The sequence below is a fragment of the Sinocyclocheilus rhinocerous genome, unplaced genomic scaffold (genome assembly GCF_001515625.1).
Source record: "Sinocyclocheilus rhinocerous isolate Xijiao unplaced genomic scaffold, SAMN03320098_v1.1 scaffold335, whole genome shotgun sequence".
Taxonomy (NCBI): Eukaryota; Metazoa; Chordata; class Actinopteri; order Cypriniformes; family Cyprinidae; genus Sinocyclocheilus; species Sinocyclocheilus rhinocerous.
The window spans coordinates 554,311-574,645 of NW_015659708.1; the positions used below are offsets into that span (position 1 = coordinate 554,311).

The following is a 20,335-nucleotide window of genomic DNA, read 5'->3' on the forward strand; positions in this document are numbered from 1 at the left end:
TTCTCTCTATGCCTGATGCAGAAAGGCTTATTCATGCCTTTATAATATCTAGGCTTGATTATTGTAATTCACTTTTTGCAGGGTTACCTGCAAATTTGATTAAGAGGCTGCAATATGTGCAAAATTCAGCTGCTCGTGTTTTAACTTATACACCATCCCGCAGTCATATCACTCCTGTGCTTTATCAACTACACTGGCTTCCAGTTCAATCACGCACTGATTTTAAAGTTCTTATCTTAACTTATAAAGCAGTACATGGGCTGGCCCCAAAGTATATTTGTAATTTGGTCACAGTGTCCACACCATCTCGGTCTCTCCGCTCTGCTGGTTCTCCTACTCTATACCAGCCTTGTTGTAAACTTAAAACTATGGTTGGGAGGTCATTCTCTTGTGTTGCTCCCAGGTTGTGGAATTCTTTGCCTCTTCCTATTAGGAATGCTCCGTCTTTTGTTTGTTTTAAGAAATTACTCAAAACATATCTCTTTAGTGAAGCTTTTAAGTTATAATCTTACAGTTGTTGTTGTCGTTGTTATTGTGTCGTCATTGTGATTGCTATTATGGAGTAGTGTTGTTCTTTTATTGTTGTTTTATACTGTTGTAGCGCCTTGAGTGTAAGAAAGGCGCATTACAAAGAAAATGTATTATTATTATTATAAAAGCGAGTGCTAGATACATTTTAGAATACATTTAAATAAAATACGTTTGACTTCAGTACATTAAACGAAAGATATCAATACCATGCTCGCCCTGCCAGCACAAATCCAGCTAAAGAAGTAGTATCCTGTGGAAGTAGTAATGCCCGCTGAATGTTTAGTCCTTCCAGTGACATAGCACCAAGGAGGAAAGTCAATCTTCACACTCCCCTTCGAAATGGAGGCGAAAAGCAACAGCCAACAAAATAATTAACGCCTCTGTTGTGATCCATCATGTCACTCATATCAGTCAATTACTTGTGAGCACATCTGTTTTCCCCCACTGCTTAAAAGAACATCTTGATTCATTGGGACGTAACACTTTTGTGGTCTGATTTAGGGCAGGATTAAAGCTTGAGTTTGGCAGATTTTTAATTTGCCAAGTTGGCTACTACTAAAACACTTCATTATAGATACAGCTTATGCATATGGATTATCCTATGGATTCTTCCGAGAGAGTGTGTACAACCTTTGAACCTCATTTGTATCTTTTTAATGTTGTCTTTCACAATGGTCGTCATTCACTCACCCAGTCTTAAGGTTGTCAATGGCCTCTTCCACTCCTCTCTGATTGTTCCGCACCATGTACTGATGCATGTTGGGGTAATTGCTCCGTATATTCTCCTCTGTACTTCCATTTGGGACAGTGCCGAAGCGTAAAGGAGGATACTGCTCTGTGGGCTGCTGAAACTGAACACGACAGTAGGAGATACTTCATTAGGTTTCTGAAATATGAGACTACAGTTTAGGCCACTGAAATTCACATAATTAATCATGTGGGTAACTATGATTGGAAACACTAAAGTGTGTGGTGGGTGTAAAAAGAATGAAAATTGAATGGTTTCATATGATTATAGGCCGATGATTTATTTGCATAATTTGGCCCCAACTGCTCCACACAAACAAATGCCTGGTTCAAATACAAGTGAGACCCATTTAAAAAGATTTATAGTGTGTATCCGTATCACAAAATGTTTTAAGTAATTGAAATGAAGCTGAAATGAAATGAAACATAAATGTTAGATGAAAAACGTAAACGTAATCTTGAACAAAAATTAGAAATGTTGCCTTAGCACATTAGCATACTACATACTGAAAATTTAAATAAAAATAAATAACTAAAAAATAAAATAAAAATGACAAAAGCACATAACATTTTTTATTTACTTAGCTAAATTAAAATAATTAATTATACTATTATAAATCTGTACTTAATGTGCAAAATGAATAAATGAATACATATTTTCCTTCAATACTTGCTATAAGAAAAAATTGCTCAGAGAGGGTCCTGTTTGTACTATAATCTATGAATAAATATCCCTTTAAGTTAGTGATAAATGGTCATCTAACAATTCAGTATCCAATAGCGATTGACATATTATGATAATTATCAATTATAAATAATTATACAGGTTATAAATTACAACAAAATACCATATAGCAATTACTTTATTTGCAAATTATCATACAAAACAATCATATTTATGACAATGTTTCCACACAAGTACAACCTCTCAACATAATAGCTAAAAAAGGGATATTTGTTACAATTTTTTACTGGTATCACTGTCTACCTTCTTATCACTGAGGCCAGACACAGTGTCGATGTACTCTTCTTGAATCATGAAAGCAGCCAGGTTAGCGGTGTAGCTGGCCAGGAAGATGACAGCAAAGAAAGCCCAGACCAGCACCATTATCTTACTGGTGGTGCCTCTCGGGTTTTCCACCGGAACAGAGTTATTAAACACCAGAGCCCACAGCAGCCAAATAGACTTCCCTATGGTGAACTTTGAACCTCCTGCCTCTGAGAGAAGAATAACACAGGAAGGCCAAATGAGGCATGTCTTATTATGACATACACAGTGATAACGGTGTAAAGGGAGACAACAAAAAGACACATGAGAAAAGAAGGAACACAGCTCGAGGTGAACTGTGGAACATGCTTACAATGATAATAACAATCTGTAAACAAGTCCTTCATTGCTGATTGCATTCATGAAATTGCCTAGAGCAAAACCTTAAATATATAAACAACGTACTCTTTCCACTCTGTAAGCTTCGGTTATATCCAACAGGGCTGAAGAACTCGAATATGAAGACGGTCACAGCTACCACAGACAGGCACATGACGAACATCATCACCCACACAGCTGGGCTGTACGGCTCTAAAAGGGTGGAAAAAGCATAAAAATGAATGAATGAATGGCAATCCAAACAATGTCATTTTTTCCCCCTGAGCTCCTTTTTCCATCCTAGAATTAAACAGAAAATGTGCCACACAAACTGTTAAAATCAAATTAGAAATTATCAGGCACCTCATTAAAATAAATTTGCAGTCATATTTTTTAATGTTGGGATCCTTTAAAGGTATTTGCAGAGCAGTAGGTGCTACACGCAGCCAGGAACAACACAAGGTTTGACAAACTTTCTCACATTTTATCCTCCTTGTTTAGGAATAATAGCATATATCCATTTTTTGTTTTTATCTATTCTTCTGATAACCCAATACATGTCACTGACATGTAAAAACCGGCAATTTGTTGATGCGCTAATCACTGTACAGAACAATTTAGATGAAATAAATGTTCTTTTTAGACTGGGGAGGATGTTCATAGTATGTTTTTATCTAAAAAAAAAAAAATCAAGAAAAATTTGATGATGACAAGATTGTCTAAACGATTAAAAAATGTTCATTGTTAGGGAGAGGCCAAGTTGGATCTCTTAAGTACAAGATTATAAGGATCCTTAAAACACTAATTTGGCAGTATGCATAAAAAGCCAAAAGGCAATACATTTTTTAATAATCTGAATAATTGCCAAGGCAACATTTAACACAAATAGAACACTAAATCTGAAGCCTGTAGCTACTGGTACAGCATAGTGCCGGCAAACTCAAGGTCAAAGGCTTGATTCCCCAGGAAAGGTACATACTGATAAATTGTATTACTTTGGAAAAGTGTATGCCAAATGCCTAAAAGTAAAAAAGAAGTCTGGTGCTCCCTCCTATTCCCTTACCGAGGAAAGCAGATGGTGACACCGTGCCATTGCTGCGAGAGACCATGACACTGATGCCAGTCTCCACAAAAGGAACAGAGAACTCCACAACCTCTGACCTCTCTTCATTAATAGTCAGGGAGCCAATTGCCATGTCGGCCCGCTTGGACACCACCTGGTGGGGAAAGAGACTAATAACATTACGAACAGAGAAAGTGCATTTATAAAAGTTAAAAAGTTTGTCAAGATAGTAAGTAACCTTTATGGACTACTTAGTGAATTTGAATGCCGTTTAGTTCATACATTTAAAAAAATATTCAGTTTCATTGTTTATAATTTATAGAACATTAGCTTGTATATTATGGTGCATTGCCAGTGTCACAATTTAAGACAAAAAAAAAATGCTGCACCTGAATTTAGTGGACTTTGTGATAATAAAATCAACGTGAACAAATAGTCGAGAGATAAAATGAGGGCCTGACCTCCCCGACCATTCCATTCCACTCTCCGTCTATGTTCTTTCCATGCCTGCCATTGGTCACCAGATAGAGGTCATAGGTGAAGCCCACTATTTTAGCCAGGCGCTTGAGAACATCAATACAGAAGCCTTTGCAGCAGTGCTTCATGGATTGAATGCCCTCAACAACCATGCTGTAATTGAAAAGAAGAAGAAGAGGAGAAAGACATAGAAAAGGAAAAAGAAACAGAAAGGGGACAGTGACAAAAGTAAGAAATAATGTAGAGAAAGAAAGCAAAAGAAACTAAATGAACATCCCTGCTCAGAATTCAGTGCTGTGTCACCTAAGGCAAACACATATAATCTGAGGTCTATCAGCATGAAGAATACGGTTCTTTAAAGGAAATGGTCTGCTGTTTTAAAAACAAGCACTACTCAATAGAAACTGGAGCAGTGATTAAATAGGAAAAGGTCATTATTTATCTAAAGATTGTATGCCATATATCACCCAGAAAAATAACAGACTTTTTGTATTAATTTTGCCTAATTGAAGGCATTGTTTATTATTTTTTTACATTGTAACTTGATTGTTATGACAATTAAGCACATTTCCCCATATTCTCATTATCATAACACATAATTTTACCTCTGATTATTTAGTGATTCTCATTATGAAACAAATGAGAATCACCACTGCAATAATATACACTGGTGGTCAAGTTTTGAATAATTAAGATTTTTTCATATTTTTGAAAGAATTAGCATATTGAATAAATACTCACCAAGGATGTATTTTTATCAAAAATACAGTAAAACAGAAATATGTAATGTGAAATATTACAATTTAAAATAACGGTTTTCTATTTGAATTTTTTTTTAAATGCAATTAATTCCAAAAAGTAGCCATTACAATATATGGTAGCATTTTTATTTTTATTTTTACGAAAAAATCCACAATTTGATATAATTAATATAGATATTACATTATTTTTAATTCAATTTAATATTTTTTTCTGGTAATGAGAATATGTGGGGTAGATGTGTTTATATAATGAAATTATAATCGTTTATATATGAATTATAATAAAAAAGTCATGTAATTTTTACATTTATTTATTTATGCAAAATGTTGGTTGGTTAAACAAAATCATACTGTATCTAATTATATAAAGCTGATCTTTCTTTTGATTTTTGTGGTTAAATATGACCTGGGCATGTTCTTGTTTTTGTGAGATTCGCCCATGCGCTGTATGCTAGACCAGGAAGAATTCGGAGAAATTCTGCATTCAAATAAAGTAAATGAAGTCAAGTGCTCTAACACAGAACCATCATTGATCAACCTCTTCCATTTCTACGTGCATTTCTAATTTATTTAAATTCCATCAGTGCTAGTGACAGGACGGGGAATGAATGCCCCTGGGGTAATGTGAATGTAATTTGCAACATCTGCATATTCCGTGCCATTGCTGCGAGAGACCATGACACTGATGCCAGTCTCCACAAAAGGAACAGAGAACTCCACAACCTCTGACCTCTCTTCATTAATAGTCAGGGAGCCAATTGCCATGTCGGCCCGCTTGGACACCACCTGGTGGGGAAAGAGACTAATAACATTACGAACAGAGAAAGTGCATTTATAAAAGTTAAAAAGTTTGTCAAGATAGTAAGTAACCTTTATGGACTACTTAGTGAATTTGAATGCCGTTTAGTTCATACATTTAAAAAAATATTCAGTTTCATTGTTTATAATTTATAGAACATTAGCTTGTATATTATGGTGCATTGCCAGTGTCACAATTTAAGACAAAAAAAAAATGCTGCACCTGAATTTAGTGGACTTTGTGATAATAAAATCAACGTGAACAAATAGTCGAGAGATAAAATGAGGGCCTGACCTCCCCGACCATTCCATTCCACTCTCCGTCTATGTTCTTTCCATGCCTGCCATTGGTCACCAGATAGAGGTCATAGGTGAAGCCCACTATTTTAGCCAGGCGCTTGAGAACATCAATACAGAAGCCTTTGCAGCAGTGCTTCATGGATTGAATGCCATCAACAACCATGCTGTAATTGAAAAGAAGAAGAAGAGGAGAAAGACATAGAAAAGGAAAAAGAAACAGAAAGGGGACAGTGACAAAAGTAAGAAATAATGTAGAGAAAGAAAGCAAAAGAAACTAAATGAACATCCCTGCTCAGAATTCAGTGCTGTGTCACCTAAGGCAAACACATATAATCTGAGGTCTATCAGCATGAAGAATACGGTTCTTTAAAGGAAATGGTCTGCTGTTTTAAAAACAAGCACTACTCAATAGAAACTGGAGCAGTGATTAAATAGGAAAAGGTCATTATTTATCTAAAGATTGTATGCCATATATCACCCAGAAAAATAACAGACTTTTTGTATTAATTTTGCCTAATTGAAGGCATTGTTTATTATTTTTTTACATTGTAACTTGATTGTTATGACAATTAAGCACATTTCCCCATATTCTCATTATCATAACACATAATTTTACCTCTGATTATTTAGTGATTCTCATTATGAAACAAATGAGAATCACCACTGCAATAATATACACTGGTGGTCAAGTTTTGAATAATTAAGATTTTTTCATATTTTTGAAAGAATTAGCATATTGAATAAATACTCACCAAGGATGTATTTTTATCAAAAATACAGTAAAACAGAAATATGTAATGTGAAATATTACAATTTAAAATAACGGTTTTCTATTTGAATTTTTTTTTAAATGCAATTAATTCCAAAAAGTAGCCATTACAATATATGGTAGCATTTTTATTTTTATTTTTACGAAAAAATCCACAATTTGATATAATTAATATAGATATTACATTATTTTTAATTCAATTTAATATTTTTTTCTGGTAATGAGAATATGTGGGGTAGATGTGTTTATATAATGAAATTATAATCGTTTATATATGAATTATAATAAAAAAGTCATGTAATTTTTACATTTATTTATTTATGCAAAATGTTGGTTGGTTAAACAAAATCATACTGTATCTAATTATATAAAGCTGATCTTTCTTTTGATTTTTGTGGTTAAATATGACCTGGGCATGTTCTTGTTTTTGTGAGATTCGCCCATGCGCTGTATGCTAGACCAGGAAGAATTCGGAGAAATTCTGCATTCAAATAAAGTAAATGAAGTCAAGTGCTCTAACACAGAACCATCATTGATCAACCTCTTCCATTTCTACGTGCATTTCTAATTTATTTAAATTCCATCAGTGCTAGTGACAGGACGGGGAATGAATGCCCCTGGGGTAATGTGAATGTAATTTGCAACATCTGCATATTCACTGCCACATTTGCCAAAGTGATAACCTCAAAGGTTCAACATTTCCAGTCTAAAAATCCACAAACTGAACCTTGACCTGTTGTTGAGCGGCAGACGGCACGGCACAGAGTCTCTGATGCAGGAGCCTGTTCCAGGTTCAGCAGGCTCTACGATGACGAACGGCCTCTCCTCTAGAGTAACCACACGCAAGTGCTGGGAGTCATCCAGAGGTTTGAGGAATGGGCCGTAACGGGACCAGGGCGGGTAACGCAGACGCAGCACACCATTTTCCCACCAACCTACCTACAACAATAACAAGATGCCATTAAAATGATACAAAAACATTTCTGAGACCTCAGACAGAAGCAGAGTATCTCATAATGCTACTTTGAAGAAGTTAAATGATTGGTGTTGGAATCTGTTTTCTATTTGACATTCTCAAGACAGACTATGGATGTAGTGCCAACAGTCACGTAAGAATCTGTAAGAAACTGAAACTGAAGAACATTTAAAATTTCTGTCTTCCCAAGTGACAGCTATTTTACCTTTCAACAAGTCACGTAAACCCAAACCTTTCAAAGCTACTGCAGCATGGCACCTTTTTAAATTCACATGATTCCCAATCCCAAGTGTTAACCATCTGTCAGTGAACATGATTTAAATTTGTCATGATAAAGAATTAAATATAATAAAAAATACTTGCTCGACAATGAATGATTTAATATTTCTGCAGCTCCACTGGCATGCTTGTGAAACCAGCCATTTCAAACTGTCAAAAAGTGCATTAATAACCAATACCAAATACGTTCCTGCAAGTATCTATTATTTCCCATGGCTTATTGACATTTGCCAAGAAAATGCTGTATGTGCAATCATTTGCAATTTGCAGCTCAATTGCATTCAAGTGCACTGCCCAGTAAACAATTTCTCTTTTGAGAGTAATTTAAAATAACAGACAAGTCATTGGAAAAACAGGAACATTGTGAATTATACAGTAAAACATAAGCATATAAAAACAAAGGTATGAACTGCCGACTAGTCATTTTTATAACTCTCAGTGCACAGTGCACAGTAAGTTCACTGTGCACAAAACTCTCAGTGCACAGTAAGTTGATCATTTTGCTGCATTATATCAAAAGTATATGTAATATAGTACTGAAAATAAAAACCAAGCATAGTTATGCTAATAAACACAAAAAAAGTTATGAAACAGATTTAAAAATTCCAATTCCAATGAATACAGCACCACTGAGACCTTGATATTCCTAACACAGTTTATACATTATAATACAATTTAAAGAATTGTGTTGATGCAGCTTTTGGGCTTTGCTCAAAATGTATTGTAATGTAATGTGAATGTGCATATATTTATTCTTTGATGCACTTCAGTCCCTTCTGTATGCGACACACGGTTAATTTTAAATGCATTCTTCACATTTCATTTATATTGCATTTAAATGGCAAGGCAAAATGTGAACTCACTTGGGAGCTGCATTTAAAACAGTTCAATGATAACCATGAATATCTAAACACATTTAAGCATACTAATGGCTCCACCCCTACCTCCTCCCAGCCTCTGCCTGCAGTGTAGGAGATAACATCCAGGAGCGGATTTGCCAGATAACCGTCATTATTAAAGGAGTAGTCCCGTCCAGATAGAGTTATGTTACTGAAGAACCTGCAGGAGGAGAAGAGGGAAAAAAGAGCAGGGTGATAAAGGAGGAGTCTGAGTGAAAGTGATAAAGAGAAGGAGAGAGAGCAGCGAGAGATAAAGAGTGATAGATGGGAGTTCCATTAGTCACCTCTCCACTTGGGGTGCTGTGTGTGATTTGTGCTGAATGCTTAAGGGACTCTTAAGCAAACCTTCTCTGCTGAACATTAAACAGAAATGACAACACTGAATCTCAATGAACATAAAAAAGAAATTCATTTACAGAACGGCCGAAAACTCGGGGTAAAACTGCCTAACCAAATGAATGAATCGATGAATTAATAAAGAAGAAAATCGACAGTATGGAAGGATTAAAAAAACAAATGGAGAAAGTAAACCTGAATGAATGAATTAATTAATTAATTAATTAATGAGCAAGCAAAATTTTGAATGAAATACATAAAAAGCTGATGAATGAATGAATAGCTAGGGTGAATGTACTGTATTTGTGAATGGATAAAAAATATATTGGAAGAAAGGGTAGACGAATGCATGGATGAATAAAAAGATGAAGGGTGCTGAAAGATGAACTTCATGAATGTATAAATTAAGGAATGAAAAAGTAGAGAGAAAAAGATGGATGAACACACAGATAAAAAACGAACGCGAGTAAAAAGGATCAACTTCATGAATAAATGAACGAATAGGAAAGAAAAATGGGATGGATGAATGGATAAAAAATGAGTAGTTTAAAGGGTAAAAATAATGAATGAATGAAACTGTATGAACATTAAATAGAAATGACAACATTGAATCTCTGTGAAAACAGAATGACCAGAAACTTACAGTATAACTGCCTAACCAAATGAATGAATCAATGAATTAATACAGACGAAAATAGACAGTATGGATGGAAAGAAAGAAAGAACATAGGACTTAATGAATAAATGAATGAATGAATGAATAAACGAAGTAACAAACAAGCAAAATTCTGAAAGAATGGATGGATGAATGAATATATATATTAGGGCTGGTAATTGAACGCGTTAATTAGATTAATTAATTACAGTGAAAAATAACGCATTCAAATTATAAACGCATTTAACGCACTTGCCCCCGCCCCAGACCTACTTGGGTCATCTGGCATTTCATACAGCTGATTGATGTCAAATATGAGGCAAGGCAACAACTCACTGCGTGATGGAGCCTAGAGAACGTAGTTAGAATGTCCCTCAAATTCAACATATGGGGCAAAAATGCCCCTGTTTGAGTTTTTGTCTCATATTTACATCATATAGTTAAGCAATATCACACAAGTGCAAATGTGATAATCTTATACAACAGTTCAGTAAGTAAGAAGTTAATGTTTTGCTCAATTGTACCAACGAAAACATAAAGGCAAAGCAGAACTGTTCGTCTCTGAGCAACACGCAGCGGCATTTAATTTTTTAATCCACGGTTTGAACGAATTGGGTGAACCATTTGCCACGTTGAACCATTGGCCATAGGCGCGTTGGATTTGAAGCGGCGCTGCACAGATCGATAGGTGTATGACATCAAAGGCAAGGCAAGTTTATTTATATAGCACATTTCGTACACAATGGTAATTCAAAGTGCTTTACATAAAAGAAAGTAAAATAATCATAAAAAATTATCACAAAAATAAAACAAGGAATTTAAAAACTTTGAAAATTAAAAAAAATAAAAATAGATTTAAAATGAATTCAAGACAGTTAAAAATAGAAAATTATTATACATAAATTACAGTGCAATCATTTCGGGTTGCATAAAATACAGTGCAATACATTCAGAGTTCGCACAATCAGCGATTCAAAAGCATAAGGAGCCGTCTGCTCTCTAAAGCTCTTGCAGTACTTTGATGTCACACACCGATCGGTCTGATGGTGATGATCCGCTTCAAGTCGAACAAGCCTAATGATTCAATGGACCATTCATAAAGAACCATTTACTTCACTCCTGAATGAATCAGTTCACCCACCCAAAAATGACAATTGTGTCATCATTTACTCACCCTCATGGTCCAAAAGAGTATATGTAATAAATTTTATCAAACAAAATAGTTTAAAGGGTAAAATAGATGTAAAATGTAGTAAAATGAATGAATGAATGAAATGGTGAATGAACAAATAGAGAGGAAAACGTGGATGAATAGATTAATGATTAAAATGAATGTATTTATGGAATAAATTTGGAAAAAAATTAATGAAAACATTAATGTCAGAATAAATTAAATTTGTATTTATTTATGTTTTTACTATTTATGAAGAAAAATTGTGATTTACAGAAGAAAAAAACAAGGGTAAAGTAAAGGATAACCTTCACAGAGGAATGAATCAATGAATCTATGAAAGAGGAACTGGGTGTATGGAGGATGAATGACATGCCCTGAGGCACCGCAGCCACGGCTCCGATTGCGCTTTTATCGCACTTCCAGATCGGCGGCAGGACACGGCAGTCATCTCCCAGTGGCTTGTTTTTAATATTTAGTGGTTGGAGCTCTTAGGATGCTGCCGAGATGCTCTTGTTAGTCGCCATGACAACTAGGAGCACGAGAGTAGCACCCAAACTCTGGAACAGACGCCAAACGCAAACATCACGACGGAGAAATCTTTCTCCCCTGCGCGTGCGGAAGCTGCTCCTCTCGTTGGGCATTCTTCAGCAGTTTTCTTTTCACTGGTGATGCAGTAATGGCGAGAAAAAGACACTTTCAACCAGCTCGTTTTTCATTTTTTATTTTAGCCCGTCATTGCACGGGACGCTAGGCTCGTTTTTATGAGACATGTCTCATAAGTCTTTCCACTTCTGTCTTTGGGAGAAATTGTACTTGATATCTGATCCATAATTTATGTCAGGCTCTATATAAGAGATTATGTTCATTTCAAATCGTCGGTTGCAATGACGTCTACGGTGGGCTTCTGGTTTAATACCCCATTTAAAAGAATGTGAGCGGTATTGCTTAGCCAACCTTCATTCCTACGTCTCCAAACGGCATGCTAAACACTTTTAGAAATACGAAATAGAGCTCTGTTCATTTTTCATGCACACTCACAAGGGAACCATAATCGAGTTTACAAATCGCTCTTAAACTTCTTCAATCCGTCACACATGAAATTTGCAGCGGATCGGCAATTAAAGAAACCATCCTATCTGGCGTAATTAATTTATCCGGCGCTCATTTCGAGAGTGCAATGGAGAGCGTGACAATCTTAACAACCTCGAGTCAGCAATGCCAGCACTCACACTTCCCTCGTTCCCTCGCTCTAGACCCCTGCAAGGTTGTCATAGCGACACAGCCATTGACATTACATGTGTTCCGCTAATGCCTTACATTGTGGGGTGAACAAACAACCTAAAGCACAGCACGTAGCGGAATACAGATGTCACTTGTGTCATCACAATGAAGACGAGAAAGAGAGAGGCAGGAAAAAGGGAGCGTGAGCCTGACACAAAATGGAAAAGTAGCAGTGATGTACTGTCACACGGAATGTGAAATGAAAAGGCCTGGAGACACAAGGAAGAGGAGGCAGGGGGGAAAAAGTGTGTGGCGCACACACCAGGACAGGATAAGGAGAGATGAAGAATGTTTAAACATCAGAGGGGTGTTTAAACATCCGGAACATTTGAGGGGTTTTAATGTGTCCATTAAAGCATTAGTATGGTGATGAGCAGAGGCACTGCCCTCTGCAGCTGTGTGTGTGTGTGTGTGTGTGTGTGTGTGTTTGAAAGGGAGAGTATCTCAGAGCAGTATGGTTGTATACAACAGCAATATGGTTACCCTATGAGCAAAAGTCATAAAGAGAGAGTCTGTTCCAAAGCTTAACAAGACCTAGACAGCATTTTTGGGGTTCAAAAGGTTAAAAAAGTTTATTGAAATGGCCAAAAATGCTGTCTCCTTAAGAATGTTCAAGCTCACCCATGATGCCTAAGAATGTAAGTAGGAACATTCAAATATGCCTACTAAATTCCGAAAATGCTGTCTAGGAATGAATGTTCGAGCTCAAGGGTGATGCCCCAAAAATGCTTTCTAGGCACATTTAACATGCCTGTCATGGTCAAAAAGGGCCTCTAGGGTTATCGAGACAGGAACAAGGGGCAATGCAAGACGCGAGTGCAATGGTCAATCACATCCATCTAGTGCATTTTTACATTCAACAATGGAAAATTAGTGCAATGGAATGCAAAAAAGAGTTCTGTTTGAACTGTCCCTAGCGATGCCCAAAAATATTGTCTATGAACATTCAACATACCTATTCTGCCCAAAAAATGCTGAATGTTGAAATCATCTGGGTTGGAGCATTCAAAGTCATCCATGTTGCCCAAAACTGGTTAATGTAGGAATGTTTGAAAGCACCGATGATGTAACATTTGCATGTGCCTAATACCTAAAAATAATGTGTCTATGATCCCCAAAAATATTGGCTAAGGACAAGCAATGTGCCCAAGCTGGCCAAAAATGGCATTTGTAGTACCTGTATAGGTTGGAGTCTTCAAACACATCATGGTCAAAAAAGCAGCCAGTTTATAAGCATTCAGATGTGCCTGTGATGCCCAAAAAGGCATATAAGGTTATCTAAAGCTGTCTTGGCAGGAATACTCAACCAATGCCTAAAACTGCTGTCTATGAACATTGCTGTCTATGAAAACTGCTGCTTAAAGGGATAGTTCACCCCAAAATGAAAATTCTGTCATTAATTACTCACCCTCATGTCATTCCAAACCCGTAAGACCTTCGTTCATCTTCGGAACACAAATTAAGATATTTTTGATGAAATCTGAGAGCTTTCTGACCCTCCACAGACAGCAACGCAACTGACACGAGGCCCAGAAAGTTAGTAAGGACATTGATAAAATAGTCCTATGACATCAGCCGTTCAACCTTAATTTTACGAAGCTACGAGAATACTTTTTGTGCGCAAAGAACACAAAAATAATGACTTTATTCAACAATTGATTCTCTTTTTTTGTGTGATTTTTGTTTATGAGAGTACCACGACGCATGCGTGTGCATACCTCTGCTCAGCATCACACAAATGCGTGGTACTGTCATGAATGCCCATCCAAGACTGACAGGGAAGAGAAGAAATTGTTGAATGAAGTCATTTATTTTTGCTATTCTCATAGTTTCATAAAATTAAGGTTGAACCACTGATGTCACATGGACTGTTTTATCAATGTCCTTACTACATTTCTGGGCCTTAAAAGTGTCAGTTGCATTGATGACAATGCAGGGTCAGAAAGCTCTCGGATTTCATCAAAAATACCTTAATTTGTGTTCCGAGGTTGAACAAAGGTCTTATGGGTTTGGAATGATATGAGGGTGAGTAATTAATGACAGAATTTTAATTTTTGGGTGAAATAACCCTTTAATGAAATGGAATACAATAGGTCAGAGCCTTCAAATATATCTATTATTTCAAAAAATTGTCAATTTAGGAATGTCTGAAAGCGCAGATGATGAAACATTTGCATGTGCCTAATGACTAAAAATGCTTTTAGGAACATCTGAACATGCTCACAATGCCCCAAAACTGTGGGATCCTTCAAGTGCATCAAATGTATGGTGCCCAGAAATGGTCTATGTAGAAATGTTTGAAAGCAGCTGCAATGCAAAAAAACTAAATCCAGGTAGCAATGTTCAAATATGTGTATGAAAGCCAAAATGGCAGTCTAAGAATGTGCAGCTGCCCAAAAAATTCTTTGTAAAAACAGTCTAAGTAGGATGCTTAAAATGCATCTATTATGCCTAGAAATGTTTTACATGACTGTTAAAACACACCCATGATGCAGTTCGAATGCAGTCATGATGCCCCCAATAAAATCAGTCTGTAAAAATGTTGAATGTACCCATGATATTTGCAAAATTTGATCCCAAAAATGGTCTAGGTGACCTACAGTATGATGCCCAAAAAAGAAGCCTATGCAGGAAAATTCACACACATTAATAATGCAACAAAAGTAGGAATATTTGAATGCACCCACACAGGAAAGTTCCAATGTGGCTGTGATATCCCAAAAAATGTCTAGATAAGCAGCTCACAAGGTTTTGAAACACAACCAGAGAGAGAGAGAGAGAGAGGGGAAGCTGGCAAAGTTGGCTGAAGACGTCAATACTGCTGCGACATCCTGCACAGACAGCATGAGTTAATAAGAGGAAGTAGGCGTAAGAGTGAGCGAATGAGGGATGGAGCAGACCTTGAGTGAGTGAATGAGTGAGAGTAAGATTGAGTTTGAGTGTGTGTGTGGGTGAAGCCGGGTGGCTGCGAGATCAGTTCCATTGGTGACAGTCTGTGATATTTCCCCCTGCATTCGGCGCACCATGACCAATTATCCTATTTACATGCAAAACGACACTGCATGCGTGCCTCTTTAGAGCCGCCCGCAGGGGCAAGACGAGAGCGGAGAGGAAAAATGAAGGGATGAGACAGTGGGGGCCAACAAAAGTGTGGGAGAATAGGAGAGGGACAGGAAAGAATGAGTGCGGGAGAGAGCGAAGAGTATGAGATAAAGAGATGGAATTAGAGTGGGGACAGTAATGTCGACATGATGAGAGAGGAGAGTTATTATGAAAGAGTGCAAGGACTGAGAAATGCACGGGCATGAAAGAGTGGGAGGACGTGAAAAAGAGGCAAAAATAATGACAGAAAAATGAGTAGGGGGATTTGAGAGACTAAAAGAAAGCAAAACAATGAGAAACGAGAGAGAAAACGGCCCAAAAAGAGGGTGAAAAGGTTGAAAGGAGAAAGGCGATGAAGGGTGAATAACAGTGGGCAGGAGTACAGGTGAGCATTCATCACACTCCATTAACTTAAGCAGTAACAAAAAGTTAGCAGTAGGGGGAAACAGGTCTGTTGCAATATGCTTACTCATAGTAATGCCAGCACTCTCGTCTCCTGCACCAGCCTCTAATGACTGATTTAGGAACATCTCTCTGCACATCTGCTTCCATATTTAATCTGGAGTGACTGCATTATACTGTTCCCAGAGCAGACTTCATACGGTGCGATGGTCAGAAACGAATCTGTATAATATACAGCAACCGTATGTGTAATCTGTGAAATAGTGCCATTGATTGGACTGCAGATAACGCTGGACAAAGAAATATAAATCAAAGCGGTATTTCATTATTTCATCAACTCAAAAGTGGATCGTAGATTAATTCTATTCATACTAGAAGCTGTATCGTAACTTTCCATTATCCAGCTGACCACCATTATAATAATCAATTCAACTTCACTAATACATGACCACAAGCTCAAATATCAAGCATGGGTGGTTCATAGCTCAAAGTTTGATCAATATCATTCAAAATATGCCAAGAGACCGCATGAATCTCACCATACTTAGCATGAAACATTTTCAGCTCATATTTCAATGGGAGCCCATTTCCACCACAGAATAAAAAAATAAAAAAGGTAGTTGTGACTTTTTATGACCATTTTCTCACAATTTCAAGTTTTCTTCTCAGAATTGAGATATTGAATTGCAAGAAAAATATCACAATTGTGAGATAAAACTTTTTTTTTTTTATTCCATGACAGAAACTGGCTTTCATATATTTCAATAAAAACAAAATCAAATGAAAGAAATAGAAATGATCTTTTGCTTAAAGAAAAGGCAGCCTATTTGTAGGACCATTGAAGGGATAGTTCAGTCATCATTTATTCACCTGTATGTCGTTTCAAACCTGTATGACTCTTAATACAATTAAAGCTAATGGGGTCCAAAAGAACACTGTCTTTGCACCGTGACATTATTTTCATGACAATTCCCCCCAAATTCTCATTATCACAACGTGGCAAAAAAACTCTCATTACCATATGGTGAAACAAATAATGGGATATTATTTAAACTGTAAGGTAATTTAATGAGAACCTAATAAAAATCCCCATTGAAAATAATGAGAATTACAAATAAACTCAAAAGTAAAACATCCTGATATATCGCTGTAATGAGAACGTGGAAGGAAAATATGGTCATTTGTCATGAAAATAATGTCACAGTGTCACAATCTTAATGGTCCTAAAAATAGGCAATATGCAAAGTACAGTATAATTTCTTATTTTTTTGTTTTGATTTTGGAACTGAAATATGATCCGGACAACCATCCATTTAAAAAAATTAATTAGAGAACAAAAAATGTACTCTGTGACTAATCTGGTGTCATATTCCCCTACTGCTTAAGTCTAATATGAAAAGCATGAAGATCGGATATGAGTTTGTTAAAATCCAGTTTGCAATGATTTCAAAATAAGGAAGAAAACAATTAAATGAGAGGGAAACAATGGAAAAAGCCTGTACGAAAGCACTCGTAAAGGATCTATAGATGTGATTCCGTGCTCAGCGCTAATGAATAGAGATCAATGGGAAAACCTTGAGCAAAATATAGCAGCAGCTCTTAAAGGCTGTCCGTTGGCTCCCTGAAGGAATAGATGTTGCAATACTCTGAGGTAGAGAAGCAAATCCCTTTTCAGGCAAAGAGTAGAGAAATTCATTTTAAAATATGGATCATTTTGGTTACACCTAGTATGCAGATGTCACATCAAACTAAATCCGATGATTGATAACAGTCCTTGTAAAGTGGGCCTGAGAGAACGTTCAGTATGAAAATGAACCGGCAGGGTCAGCTAACCTAACCTGATGGCATGTTTAAGTGATTGACTTTTGAAGGTGGTTAAAAGATTTATGATTCTCTCAGTTCATGCCTGAGTGACATGAACACTTCCGAGAAAGCTCCCCCCACCATAAAGACTAGTCAACGGTGCTGTTTGAGGCCACAGTTTTTTGGAGATTGAGTGATTTGTGAGAAGCATGACTGACAGGCAGCAAAGCCCTGCAGTATGGGCTGTCAAACACAAATCAAACGCAGGTTAAGGGCGTGTGTGTGTGACTGAACACATGTGTCCTCATTGGGTGATGGGTGAAAAGAGACCCAGGAAACAGACAACACAGGTTTTTGATACAGTCATCACAGTCGCACTGTTTGGCACCGCTCTTTGAATTTTGTGCTGCAAGAGATGAAACAGGAACTCATTAGAAATTTTTTTTTATTTTGCTGTTCATGATGCACCCGGTTTAGGGCCATTTCCTCTAACAGTACAAAGTCAATGTGGTGTTCATACATAATTAACAGCAGTGATGCACGGCCTGAAATAAAGATTTCAGTTTGTGTTAGGAAACTGTGGGGAGATATATTACAACAAAAATGTAATAAATATTTATTATCAAATGAATGCATTAACAATTTTGAGTGGAATGAGTCAGGACTGCATTTGGCTCAGTACTTTTATTCTTCCAAATGAAGCTGGAAATTTTTCTCCCTGCAATTATGTGCAGATCATGGTTAAATAAATACTTGTTTGTGATTTTCTAAAGACGTCATAAAATTAAAATGTTATTTGTGGACCCAAATTTTAGCTTACACTGAAAACAATTTGGTGGTAAAATTATTTTCATTCAGAAACTGCTAGTAAATTTCACATAAAATTTATAATAAAATGTTTAAGAAGAAAGACTGAAATAGTATTTTCTTGTAAAACATACTCCATTAAGCTTTTTATTTAAAACTTAAAAAAATAAATAAATAAACTTTATATGCAAGTGCACTCCTAAATGTTGACAGAATTTGCTTTTAGTGGATATTTGCATTTATTTACAGTCTTTCTCTGCTGAGAAAAGGACTAAAACCTGAAACACACATCTTAACCCAATCCAACTCATATTAGAAAGAGAAATGCCTCAAAATCTGTGCTGGTCAAGTGATTTTATGAGGTTTCAAAAGTTTAGGTGTCAGTACAAATTTTTTTTTTTAATGTATTTTTAAGAAATTAAGGGCCAGATTTACTAACAACTTGCGTCAGTGCAAACCGTCTTTTGGCGTTAAAAAAGTACTGTCAGGATTTACTAAAGACGCATAGTAAAGAATTAGCGCTAAAAAGGTGTGGACACAGTTATTTTTGCTCCTGACCTTACTTAATATGCATTTAGTAGGAGTTTCCCTTTCAGACGCAAAATTTATGGGAGGAGAGTATTAAAATGATTGGAGAGCATAAGAGACAAAAAAACATGATTATAAAACGGCTAGTTCCGGTCCATGATTCTGATTGCAGAGTCCCATTCCATATGTAGTAGGGCTGTGCGATGTTGAAGAAAAATGCGATATGCGATACCTTGTTAAAAAATGCGATATTCGAAATGCTATACTATATTGCGTAAAGTGTGTAAAATCTATTTAAATTATATTTTAAAATATTTAAAAATGAAAATTATATAACCAATTTGTTTCACATTCTTTCTTGGAAAAGAAAGAATCACTATAACTTCTGAAAGTGACCAGCAGTGTTTTAGCATTACTTAAAAAGTAATGTCACAAATCAGAAAATGTCATTTTAACATCAATGTGAACATACAACCAAACAAATTAATGACACTAATTTTATATCACTGTAACTTTGCTTTCCATACACTTTAAGTACTTCTTCACATACCACAGCAAACATTATAGTCTGAGAAAGTTGATTAAAGACGTTTTTTGATGAAAAAACATGATTAAAGGCAAGTGAACACTAAAAAAAAAGAAAGAAAAAGAAGAACAAATACACAATTTACAAGCATAGATAAAATAAACAGTAGTATTCAGGTACCGAAATTTAATAATTAAGTGTAAAATAACACTGCATAGTGTTCACTGTATGAATTAAATTTAGATTAATCTTTGTTATAGACGTTTTGTTAACATTAGTGTCATATTCAGCAGCACGTATTTATAGGCTGCTGTCCCTTTAAAACCGACTGCACGGATCCAGTATAATGATAACGATTTCTTTCTCAGCTGTTTACATTCATTTAAAACATAACCGACTGCGTTTACGAGAATGATCGTCGAGACGGGTACTATTGACATAATTCTGTGTGTATGTGTCTGTTCAAACATAAGGAGGAGATGCGAAAGACGAACGTGTTCGCGCGCCGTCTGAAACGCGTCTCTCTGTGTGCACGCGCTTTGCACGTGTGCGGCAGAACGGAAGATACGCTGCGCGAGATGCGGCTTTTAACGCCAAACAATTCTCTGCTATCTCTGCTATACTAAAACTTAGACCTTTTGCAACGTTTTGATTTAAGTAGCCTATTATTAAAATGATTCAAATGATTCAGACCCTTGCGATATGCATATTGCGATATTTACATTTGCGATATTTCGATATATCGTGCAGCCCTA

At 36.3% G+C, this 20,335-nt stretch overlaps 1 protein-coding gene across 1 annotated transcript in view; it reads right to left on the reverse strand.

Annotated features, from left to right (window-relative positions):
• LOC107724118 (glutamate receptor ionotropic, NMDA 2D-like) overlaps positions 1-20,335 on the reverse strand; it is a 92,182-nt gene that overhangs the window by 27,042 nt on the left and 44,805 nt on the right. The window contains exons 5-11 of the mRNA XM_016532916.1: positions 9,012-9,126; positions 7,546-7,751; positions 4,169-4,337; positions 3,708-3,861; positions 2,732-2,857; positions 2,267-2,496; positions 1,222-1,382 (exon numbers count right to left, since the gene is read on the reverse strand). Coding sequence (XP_016388402.1) covers positions 1,222-1,382; positions 2,267-2,496; positions 2,732-2,857; positions 3,708-3,861; positions 4,169-4,337; positions 7,546-7,751; positions 9,012-9,126 — 1,161 coding nt within the window. The remainder of the gene's footprint in view (positions 1-1,221; positions 1,383-2,266; positions 2,497-2,731; positions 2,858-3,707; positions 3,862-4,168; positions 4,338-7,545; positions 7,752-9,011; positions 9,127-20,335) is intronic.